The sequence below is a fragment of the Coloeus monedula genome (genome assembly GCF_965178545.1).
Source record: "Coloeus monedula genome assembly, chromosome: 1".
Lineage (NCBI taxonomy): Eukaryota > Metazoa > Chordata > Aves > Passeriformes > Corvidae > Coloeus > Coloeus monedula.
The window spans coordinates 99,728,153-99,741,000 of NC_138781.1; the positions used below are offsets into that span (position 1 = coordinate 99,728,153).

At 36.6% G+C, this 12,848-nt stretch overlaps 1 protein-coding gene across 1 annotated transcript in view; it reads right to left on the reverse strand.

The window, feature by feature from the left end:
* The window catches only part of ZNF407 (zinc finger protein 407), a 336,645-nt gene that overhangs the window by 89,576 nt on the left and 234,221 nt on the right, over positions 1–12,848 (reverse strand). The window contains exon 8 of the mRNA XM_082282493.1: positions 8,751–8,929. Within this exon, the coding sequence (XP_082138619.1) occupies positions 8,751–8,929 (179 nt within the window). The remainder of the gene's footprint in view (positions 1–8,750; positions 8,930–12,848) is intronic.

Here is a 12,848-nt window from a genome sequence, read left to right on the forward strand (position 1 = left end):
CACATAAAAATATCCTGAATTATTCCTAGGCACTATATACCTTTATTTTTATTCCTCCTGTAAGATTAATATCTTTCTTTTTGTTTGTTTGAAAAGTTTTCTTGATGACCTTGATATCCAATTTTTGGTGCCTTTCTCTGAATTTTAATCTGTTGATATTCCAAGACTAATATTTCCTTTTATTATTTACATTTGCCACATACTATTATGCATATATATCTTCTAGCACAATTAAGTATTTTTGCCTTTCTAGATGTCTGTCATGTCTTAAGGGCTTTCTTCTACTTCTGCACTTAAATATTTCAGCCTTGCTTTAAAAGTTTTATGTTAGGATAGCCTATTTTTAGCTCCAAATAGGCAATAATGTGGTTCGTTCTTCATGAAGGATATTTTATCTATTAATATAATGAAATAGTAGCTTGGAGTAAGATTACCTTCTTTTCATCGGTGAACCTGACATCCTTGCAGAGGCAACAGTCTTTATGGACACCAGCAGGGATCCAGCATGGGCAGTGCAAGCAATTTGCAAAGCAGATGCCCCTCCAAGGGTATTTTGAAGGCAGATACAAGGTGGGCATTAAGGACTCAACAGAAAATTTCAGAATTGAAGAGGGTTTCTATATCGTCCACTGTGGCACAGCCCCCTTCCAGGCCAGCCAAATGGTTCCCAACTTTGGGAACTAGAATGCCACAGAGAGGAATGACAGGAAAGCAGGCGCCCACCAACAGCCAGATTAGATATTTAGACACGGGCAAAGACATTAATCTGCTCAGGAGTAACAGCTCACACCACAAAAAACAGGGGTAGTTTTCAGAAAAGGAATGATGACTGCTAGGAAATCCCAGCGCAGCGGGCCGAAGGCAGAGAGGCACTGAAAAGAGTGCAGGATTGGGACTGCATGGTATTGGTGCTATACACAATATGGAAACCCCTGTGCAACAGCCCTGCAGCTTATGGCACACAACAGGACACCTGTTATACCTCCACTGAGCAGAAGTATTAAGAGGTGTTCCAGACTTTGGTCTAGACAGTATTTTCCTTCTCCTTTAAAACTATATTCTGAACATTTTTTCTTTAGTGAGACGGATTGGCTTGCATTCCTATCTGAGACTACCAATCACTTAAAGGATGTAACTAATATTAATAGTTGTGGGTTTTGAATATTAGATGATGTAATATTTGCATCAAAATATTTCAACACCTCCTTTCATGTCACTCAGCAGGAATATATGCTGATTATTCAGGAAAAGCAACTAAGGAACTATGAAAGGAGTCCCTATGCTCTTCAAAAGCAGCAGAAAAAACTATATCCTAGGGAAAAAAAAAAGATAAAGTACTTTCATGAATTCAATTCTTTTTTTCTACCTGCTACCTGGAAAGAACCAACTCTGATGTCATGACCACCCAGATAAAGATACTGGCTATGGAAGCTCTGCTAGGTATACAATGCCTTCTAATAGATGACAGTTCTAAAAAAATATTACTTAGGGTTTTTTTTAAAACATAGATTAATCTTTGCTGAAACACAATAATACATAATCTACATAAGTTACAAAGAACCTGGCTTTCTCCTTTACAAACAGAAAATCATTTATACTAGGTTTTTATTTCAAGCACACACTAAAATTACTATTCTTCACAAAAGAGGAAAGGGAGTGTCTGCCAATCAACATGACATGCTATTGAAAGACTGGCACTAATAGCTATGACAAGAGCAAACCTGTTTGAAGCAGAGCTGCTGCTGCCTTTTTCCTTTTTTAAAGTATACCAGCCATCAAAAATAATGTTTTATCTGACTAGAAACCCAAGCAGTATTCTGCAGCTGTAAAAGCTTGCACCTGATTTGCCTATATCTAGCAATGACAATTTTAATATTGTTTCAAATGACAGCATTTAAAGTGTTTTATTTAAACAGTGATAAAGACTAAGAACATTAACTATTCAAAACAAAATTTTTAAATATGCTTGCGAACAAAACTGTGTATCTATTCTTTGGAGGCTTTAGATCAGGTATGAATCACAAGTTTGCATAAGTGCTCAACTGACTTGTATTTCTATTGTTTCAATGATAAGTAGCATTTATTGATTTTATATTTTCATAGTTTGATAAGTTCGGAGAGTGTAAGAGGAAACAGGCTTTTATTATTCCATTTTTCCTATTTTTTCTTAACTCTGTATTTTCTACTAAACAATCAGAAGTCACAGAAGAAAGGAGTAGCAAAAAATATTTAGAAGTAGAAAAGCACTAGGATACTAGTATAATTGCTATATTATCAGGTTCTGTGTGTCCAATTCACATTCTGAATAAGTCTGCAGTTTCCACTTGGTAATACAGTTATACCTTGATAAAATCACATAATAGATCACACCATAACTTTTAGCAATCAATTTTTTCTCTAAATAATTTGATAAATGTAGCTGTCAAGTGGGATAAAGATCACAATTTTATTTGGGATTAACTATTTGAACTTTCAGAATTCCATTCATGAATATTGCAACTGGTACAACTGATAGGATCACAATTTTGTCCCTTGTTGATGATGCAATCATGCTGCAGGTTGCTGGTACGGCCCTGTTTCTCAAAAGCTAAAGAAACTGAAAGAGAAATGTGTGGAAAGCATGGCCTTTTGAAAAGTGCACTTAAAGTTTGCAGAAATACTTTTCAAACATATATAAAAGAGGAGACAATAACACAGTAAGAGAACTGCCAGGGCAAAGAGCAGAATTTTGTACGGATTCTTCAAACACATTAAACAAACAAATAAATGTATGTTCCAAGATATTTTATCAAGGATTTAATGACATACCAGAAAAAAAACCAGTTAGGTGAGTGTATGTCCACTTCAGGCTCAAAGAGAGTAAGAATTTAGCACTGATGATAGGAATGTTGCCTCTCTTAGAAAGGCCACTTTGGGGGACTTACCTGTCTCCTCAGCTCTTCCACTGCTATCACAATACCCAAACACTACATTCACAAATGCAGCCCTTATCAAGAGGCTGTAGATTAACACTGTTTGAAGATTTAAGAGCAGAAAGGACTACTGGATAATAGTCTGAATTATCTGGTATATCAAAGCCCCTTTACATTTTGCAGTGAACCCAGCAACCTTGGGCCCTCCAAAAACCTATTTTCCAGAAAGACATCCAGTCTTCTCAAGGCTCAAAGGAACGGAACAAGAATAATTTCTTTTGCTGGTTGCTGCCAGAGCTCAACTGACCTCATATTTAAGTGTTTGCACCTTGTTTCTCATTTCAATTTGTCTGACTACGCTTGCAGTACCTGATTTTTCTTAAGTTTTTCTCAGCTAGACTAAGAGTAGCTCATGTCTGGTATTTTCTCCCTGTGAAGCAACTCATACACTATAATCAAGTACCTATCTATCATTTGGTCATGAATTATGTAACTCTTCATGAGCACTAAGCGTTCAATCACCACGTAGGCAGCCAACTGCCAAAACACAATCGTCATGATCTTTGTTCTGTGAATGCCCAACCCCAGAGGCACCTATAATTTTCACAGAGGCAGAGGCACACAAAGCTGTACTTCCAAGCACTCCCCAAAACATGTCTGTGCAGCACGGGGAAGCAGCTCACACTTTTAGTTCTGTCAGGATCCATAGGAGTAAGTGATCCTCCACTCCTGCTCATGGGGCCGTGGGTAGCAGACTCTCCCACAGCAGGCTGGAAAATTTGAGTGCTTTGCAAGCATGGTATCACTGTCACAGAAGAAAACCAAACCTTACCAAAGAGTACAATGAACTGAGCTGGCTTCACTGATTCCTTTTTTTTTAAATGACTTCCAAGAAGTATTTGGTATGACTGCTAATTCTAAATTAAACATCACCAAAATTTCTGTACAGTGCCTTAAGCAGTTCCCTAATCACATAGTTGACTGTCATGAAGCCATTTTCCAGCAAGAGCTTTGTGACTCAAACGATGGAAGCATTGCACCTATTTTGCACATGAGGAAACTTGTACAAAAAGCAGGACCATTATATCTTTTTCTCAGTGAAAACCCCAGTTGTTCTGATTTCTAGGGTTACGTTCATTCTTGGAAATTGTCTCCACTTTTTACAGTGCAGAATGGAAATAATGATATGGAAAAAACCACTGCATAACTTTCAACATTATCACAAAACCAATAATGAGCAAACAGCTTCTCTTTTCTCTGAAGAGCTTTTTTCTTATGACCAGTTTACTATCCACAGAAGGCTACTATGGCACACTGTGAGATGCCATGGACTCTGCAGCTATTGGAATAATGGAGATGTTCAGGCATAGATATTACTCTGTTTGGATATAAATAATGCATCATAATAATATCACAATGTTTGTAAGACAAGAGTGCCAAAATGAAGAACATTTAGTTCTAGTTCAAACTGAAATTATCACTACCAAGTGATGCTGCTCCAAAGCAGACAAAGCACCGAGAAAGAAAACTGGAATACTGATCCCTTGCAAGATCTACCACAGGTGCAGACCCTTCTCCTGTCCCACTTGACAAAGTATTCAGGCTCAGTTCAACTCAGTATTGCAATGTAGCAACAATGTAGCAATGTAGTTAGAAGAAAACATATTCAAGAATTTTGGAAATACAATGAATGTAAGAATCAAGGGATTTCTTCAGCTTAATTTGAGACTCACAATTCAGACAAGCCCACAGTAAGCAACTCAGTTTTTTGCTTTTAATCAAATCATCTCATTTTTTGAGAAATCACTAAAATTATAGTCACCAACATGATATGACAATTCACTCACCTATTGCATTCGTTTTCCATTTGTAACGATGTAAGTTCAGATTTGCACATGGATAACAAGAATAAACATAAACAGCTTCCACTAGAACCAAATTTCTGTTACTAGAACATTAACTGCAGGATTCTTGAGCATGCTAGTAAGCCCAGTTCTGTTCTTAGGACAGCTGTAAGATCTATCAGTATCTTAAATGTGGTTTTAAAAAGAAAATAAATCAATATTGTGGATAATGGCCTCCGGATTCCTGGCATTTTTTCCAACAAAATTTTAATTTTAACACAGACCTTGAGAAAACGGGTCAGCGAATATCAAGAAATAAGCACCAAGCTCTTACAGAACAACATACAGACATTTTAAAAAACAGATTTGATGATTCATATAAAAATTAAGGTTAAATGCATAAACAGATATTTGAAGTGTGGCCTAGCAAATTGAATTCACAATTTTATGTGCACTGCATATATCTCTGTTGGCTTCTGTGCGTTAAAGGCCTGCTGCTCAAATGTAGTAAATTTTAAAAGTTAAAGACAAAAGTATAAGCCAGACTGTCATTGTTTTAAAATATGTAAGATTTATAAGGAATATAGTTGTATTATTAAATGACTCCCCCCATGACAGAGGAAGAGTATAGCAAAAAGAGAAAAGAAGGTCTGAAGACCTGTTTTTCTGGCATTTCTGTATATCAATTTAGAACAGAAGTGCTATCACCTTGCAACTACAGTATCATCCTTACACATGTAAAAGCCAACTTCTTTTGTCTTCCATCTTCCACAGCCTCTCCCTTAGAAGTGCAGCTTCCTCAAGCTCCTTACTGCCACTGACTCCATAAAAGCAGTATAGTAGCTGCCAAATAAAGCTAAATAGAAACTAATATTAGAGCATTATATTATAGTAGCAGGGCGTCTCACCCCCCACAGGAGCTTATCTGTTGTTTGTTAACCAGCCAGATAACTCAAACAGGACAAGCTGTCTTGTAGTGAGTTATTTTGGCACCATAGGGTTAACATCTCCCAACTGCCAATAAATATCTTACTGTTGGAAGTGAGATCTGGAAAGATAAGCCAGATTTTTCACTGACAGACACTCACTTTACAACTATATAAGAGCCACACTAAACTTCCACAAAGCAGAAATCTTCCATACATTTCCCTGGAAATGTGTGGAGTTTCTCCCATGAGTAGAGATGTCTGCTTTGTGGTTACTCCCCAGGGATTAAGTGAAGAAAACTGTGCACATTGTCATGGTTTCAGTGACAAGTTACATTCGACTCCTAATCAATACTATTTCTTTTGCTAGCTCTAATAGAGGTACCTTGATATTGTCCACTGTTTTATGTTATGCTGTAATCTACTAGTAGTTCTTTTTTAGTTTTATACTGGGTAGTAAATAATTCTGATTAAGATCTTTCATCTGTTATCGCTTGTCAGTTTAATAAAAAAATTATTTTATAAATAGATCTGACTTGCCATCATTAGAACTTGCAGGCCAGAGTGATTCCTTAAATTTTAACTGTTGCCAAAGTCTGAGGCTACATTCTTCCTGCTACAATTATAAAGAGTACTAAATTTAAATTGGAAATCCAACTGAAAATCTTAATTTCACAGACAAGAAACAGACTTGACTTTTATTCCCAGTCACATCCTAAAGGTACCCCACAGCTCCACTCTTGATGGGCTGTGGTGAAGGAGTTTCTGACTGTCCTGCAAAGTGGCTGGAGTTGGTGTCTGTCTCTTTGCCAGTGAAGAGCCTTATTCTATTTCTATCTGCTCAAAGAAGCAAAGGGGCTGGCTTTCCTGTTACAAAGCAATATTAGAACCTAAAAGATAGACAAATATGTTTAAGTTAAAAAAAAAAAAATCAATCTTGTATGACACTTTCATACTCCTATCATCCTAAGGGGTCCTATGTCACGTTGTAGATTCTCTGTGGGTGCAGCCAATGACCAATAAGTCATCAGTAACTGTGAACCAGACACAGAACAAATCTTATTTTTATAAGGGATGTTAGCCAGGGCACAGGAGTTGTCCTTCATTCCTCTAAAAATCTTCTCTAAAACCTTTAACTCTCAGCAGTCAGAAATGGATTAAAAAGAAGAAAAGAATCTTCCTTTAATTTAACTATGGTATGAATACACAGTTATCACCCAGCTTCCTCTTTAATAGTGTTTCTTCTGGAAAGGAAAATACAGTATCATCCTTTTAGCAATGGGATTATGCAAACAATGTTTCAAGACTTGTTGTATACCAATCTAGGTGAGCCTGGCAATAATTAGATGACAATCTGCTCTTGCTAGTCCTAATATATTTGCACAGAACCCTGTTTAGTGCAAGGGGATTTCTACAGCATAAGAGTGAATGTATAGGAAAGAAATACCATTAGGATACAATACACTGATGACTGTTTTCCTGTGTTTACAAGAGAAGCAAACTGAACAGTTTTAACCACAGCATGCTACAATGAACAATTAATTTACCCAGATACAGCCTTGAACAAATAATGTGAAAATGTACATAAGATGTTTGTCATTTTGGAATGGTAGTGATTCTATCAGTGTTACAGCTCTCTGTGTTATATCTGTCTATCTGTATATTGAAAGCATTTGATTTTTTCATATTGTGGGATTATTGTAGTAAAAATCCAACAGTGTCTGGATTTAAGCTCTGAGTTGAATATTCATTTGCTTTAGTGAGAACTATGGTGAAATGTGATCAGTTTTCTGACCTATTTTGAAATTGGTACTCCGCCAACTGGCATTTTGTTTGCACATCCAGATATTATCCACCATATGCTGACATGACATGATGATTGGTTCCAAAATGAAGTGGAATACTTGGCAAATAGAAATATATGGTACAAATAATACACTGCCTCTAGTCAGGAAAGCAAGCAGTCATTTTGAGAAGACTGAGAGGTTTTAAAATAACTACAGTGTACACACTGCACAAAGCTGCATGAAAACTCTCCAGATTTTGGTTCTTTACAGGTATGAGGGTATCAAAAACTATTCAATCAATTCTTTACAGAAGGTTCAAATCTGACACTGGAGTACTCATAGTAGTAATTCAATGGAAGATTAATTTGCATCTCAGGGAGACTTTGGCCCACATCGCTTCTTCCTCCTCTGGATTCCCCAACTCTTTCTTCTCACCATCTGTTCTTTTTTCCCACTGCTCTGACTTGTCTTTCCACAGTGATATCTAAGTTATCTGCTCTTCCTGCATTAAGATCACATTTCATTCAAGCGCCACACTAATTTTGTATTATATTTCCTAACCTCCTACCATTGAACTCCTTTTTTCTCCTAACTTGATGCTTCCATTAAACTTCTGCCTTCTACTCTCAACTGTGGAATCTATTAAAAAAAAAACCAAAAACAAAGGAAAAAAAAAAAACAAAAACTTGTTCTAAACAGAAAACACCCCATCTCTTTTATTTTAATTCCTGTTTCCAAAGCAATGTTTTTGGTTTTCATTCCTCCAGTGACTTCCATGTGTGTGCTCTCTAACGCACAGCCTGAAAACACACATCTAGGCTGTTGGTTGATCTCTGTTGTTCTATCTTTTAATGAGGAACAGTGTACTTTTTTGGAATGAAATCTAAGAATTTTTAAAGCAGTGCTTAATTTGCCACAACATTTCCTATGGAATTTTGTTTTTTCTGTTCTTGGGGGAATATCATGGCCAGAGGGACTTAATAAAAATGTTAACAAATATTTCTCCCTAAAAGTTCAGCTAGATTTCAAAACAAGGCATCTAAATAGCATGCACTTCTGATGTCTGTTTATTGAACTGCAAGATTTGCTTGTGTAACATGAGTAGATTTCAGTGCTTAATGCATAATCTTCAGCCCTGGAAAACTTGAAGAGGATTAAGCCCATTTTAAAACCATGTTCTTCTTCAGAATAAACGATAATAACTTCTTGTTTTCTTATTACAATCATTTAAGAAGGTGCATTTAGAAAAGAATTTGTAAGCAAAGGGAGGAAGGACCTTACCAGCATGCAAGTATGCCAGATCAGGATTTTCAATGTCTGGGTGTAGTTCTTTCAAGTGGTTGCGAAACTCCACAGGGATATTTGTTCCATAGTCACACCTAGGACAGTTATACATTTTTACTCCTTCATGCTTTCCCGTATGCAAGATGTGTTTACGGATATTTTCTGCACAGTTAGACCTAAAAAGCAATGAAAAAATGAAAAAGATATATATGAATTTATTTCCAACTAGTGATTAAAATAAAACCTAGTGTTATAACAGAAAATCAGTAGTCATCACTCATTTTTCATTATCTGTACATTTTTTGCATCCTCTTAGGTTTTGCATAAAGTTGTCCTTTGAATGAAGGCTCCCAAAGCTGTTTCAGGTTAACTGAACATTACATCTGAACGAGAATGATTGATTTGTTATATTTACAGAATTTCTATTTTTCTCATGGTAGTCAGTGATGGACAGAAATTACGCAAAAGTTTTTACTTAGGAAAACTGAAATACACAAATGCCTATAATATTCCCAGAGGAGCTCGCATGAACCTTTCCTACACAGTTCCTAAATTCAACAGGAGTTGTTGTGAATGATTCTTGCAAGTATGTTCCACCAACTTTCATCTCACTGTGTGAACTGTTCCTAGGAAAGAGAATTGAGTTGTTCAAGTTTACATATTTTTGAAAATACACAGAGATTCTGGTTTACATCTTAAACACAGCTTTTGTGAAAGAAGGGGAGTTTTCATGCATAAAAGTCAGAATACATATACAATTAGTTTAACACATTTCAAAGCAATATTTATAATCATATTTCTGAAATAGAAAAAGATTTCACATTTCCCTTACAATAAGATCCATATGGCAGTAATTTTTAATTTCTAGTCTTTAAAATTTCCAGTCTCATGACAAAATTATTTTGCATTAGAATTTCCTATTTATTCAAACTTTGTGATGAATCCTACATAAAATACACTGCTGCTCCATTCATTTCAATCAGAAATACCCAGTATATTTATTCTTGAATCAAAAGAACAGAACTATACATGTGTACCATTGCTCTGGGGTTTCGTTTAATTTTTAGGCTTCTTACTAGCATATATTATTATTATTGCCAAACTAAGAACAGTAGTTCAGCCTAACTGAAAAAAGTATGAATACTCATGCAAACTAAATGCATAATACTTTACATTATGCAATAAATGTATAATACTTTACAAATACTCAAAGAAGACAACTGTAGTATTTTGGGCATCTGGTTATATACCCATCACTGTTAGAAATACCACAGTAAAAGGCACCTAAAAAAAGGACCCCCAAAATAAACTGGAAGTAGCAGCTTGAAGTTCTGCTGGAATGCTTGTCTCTCCCTCAGAAATGGTCATAGTAAAGTTGATATCTGCCTTACGGTGCTGCCAAAGCTCACCCTCTGTCATGTCCATCTGCTATATACTGGTATAATGATCAGATGCCTGAGAATGTCAGAGAAGACACTTATCACTGAAAAACATAGAAAATATTGGTCCTCAGCATCTTTCAGGGATTCAGCTCTAAAAAAGTTACAATGCTCATAAATGTTGTTAAAATCAAATATGTATTTTACAAAAAAAGTAAAAAAAGGTAATGTATACTGCAGTGAAAGCAGGAGACAACCTGGTAACCTTCTATCAGGGGTTATACTTTAAAGGGCAGTAGATTAAAGCAGAGCATACAAATCTGAAATAAAATATCTGTGTTCTTTTAGCTCAGCTCTCAATCTATATTAAGGAAAGATGTAAAACTTTTTACTTTGAAATATTTCTGTGAAATATATAAAGGATCTGTGGAAATCTATGTAAGAGTTGTGAAGAAAACCCAGCCCACTCAAGTCATAAAAGGCCAGTTCTATCTCCTTTCATTTGGAATTTGCTCCAGCCACTTTAAACAGAGCAATCCTGAAGCCTCATTTATTCAGTCATCAGTAAAAATCTGTCACTAAACACACCAACATACAGATACAAAAATTTTAAACCCATATTTTTCCATGTGACAAGGAAGGCTTAATCAGAAATGAGGAATATGAGATCACAAGGCATTACAAACGGCCCCTCATATTAGGTTGCAAAGCAGCAATTGCCATCATAAGGTAAAGCATGTAGGTAACAACTGGCAAATCCAAGCACTTTTGAAGCCAAGTGATACCTTAAAATATGACAAGACAAAAGTGTACTGCATATAAAATATTTTTTAATTATTCAGTGTTTGAACATGTGTTTTATTAGGAGTCTTCTTCCACGGACTGTACAAGTATGTTATTATATGTCTGACACAAAACACCCCCACCAACACATTGTGTGTGTGGTTACAGCACTTCAGCACATATGAGTAAACACAGAGGTCTGTGATTTTAAACAGCATTGTATTTTTATTAAAGCTATGTCATGACAAGAATCTAACTAAAACATTAGAATGTTGCAATAGTGATGATAGTTAAGCTTTTGACAGGCCTTGTGTTTATAGGATTCACTTCCAGGTGTTTATAAACCTTGAAATATAGATTTCCTTTGTTCTGAAATTTGGAAGATAGAGCCCAGCCTAGTAGAAACGTTTGAGGAACGTCTTTCTGGTTTTTGAGTTCCAGTCTGAATTACAGCCACAAACAAATGGATGCAGGTTTTAGGAGACTAGCCTGTATTTCAGTAAAGCTACAGTAGAGGTTTCTAAGTTAAATTATTATTACCACTGCTTAATGTAAGCATGCTTTCATCCTCATGATCCATTTTTAAAATCAAATGTATATATTTCTGTCAATTTGTCCATGCTCTGCAGTAACAGGAAGGGAACTCGTTAGAGAGACTTAATTAGTCTAAAGCTATAGTCAATGAGTTTATATTCAATTCAGATGCAGAGAAACACAATAAAAATTTTCTTTTTATTTCACATCTTGCAGTAAGTCTTCTTATTAGATGTGAAGGTTTGAGACTTGATGCAAACCCCACAAAAACCCTATTAAAGGGAAGAGGGAGGCTTGCATAGAGTTTTCAGTGTCTTGTCAGTGCTACACACAGCAAAAGAGGAGATGGAACATGTTGCTAAGGTACATTGCAGATGAACAGGAAATACGAGGAGCTGAAAAACTCAGCCCATACTTCCTACACAACAAAGCTGTATGACATCCTCCATCAAAGACTGATATATTGGGAAGGGCACAGGCCTACTTTCCACATCCAGGAGAGCTCCCACATTTCTGTAAAGGATAACACTTTGAAATAAGGGAGACAGATGGCAAGATCCTCCTGAGAAAAGCAGCTACTGCTTAGGATGAACAGAAAACCTCTTCTGGATAAAGACAAAAAAGGGCATTTGTCTGTGATGTTCATCACACAGCAGTATGTTCCCATTGCTGCTCTAGCTGCCTGTTCCATGTTGCCATTACAAGTCCATTCCTACCTACCAGGTACCTTTTTCTGCTCTCAATAAATTAAGGTTGCTGCATATTCAAGTATCATAAATTGGAAATGACTTGTCAATCGTGAAATTGTGCTTTAGTCTCAGAATCACAGCATGCTTAAGGTTTAAACGGACCTCTCAAGATTGTCTGGTCCATCCCTGCTGCTCAGGAAGGATAACCCATGGCCAGTTGCCCAGAACCATTTTTAGGCAGCTTCTGAATATCTTCAAAGATATTTCCCAACCTCCCTGGGCTGCCTGTGCCAGTTCTCAGTCACCCATTTCCTGATGCTCAGAGGAAACCTGCTGTCTTCCTGCTTGTACTCATTGCCTCTTGCCCTGTCATTGAGTACCACTGAAAAAGAGCTTGGCTTCCTCTACTTTAGAGATTCCCTTCAGATATTTGTGCATACTGATGACATCCCCTGAGTCTTTTCTCCAGGCTGACCAGTCCCAGCTCTCTGTCTCTCCTTAGTTGGGATGCTCCAATTGCAAACAGTTTATTCAAGTTTTCAGTGGTGATTCAGCTTGCACAGGATCATACATAGAGTGACAAGGAAGGCCGATGCCCCATTCCACAGCCGTCTGCATCCTTGCCTCTTAGTACCATTGATCCACTTTGTTGGGAGAGCGAAATAAAGTGGAAGGTTAGGAGTTAGATAAAATGGCCAGACATTCTCTCA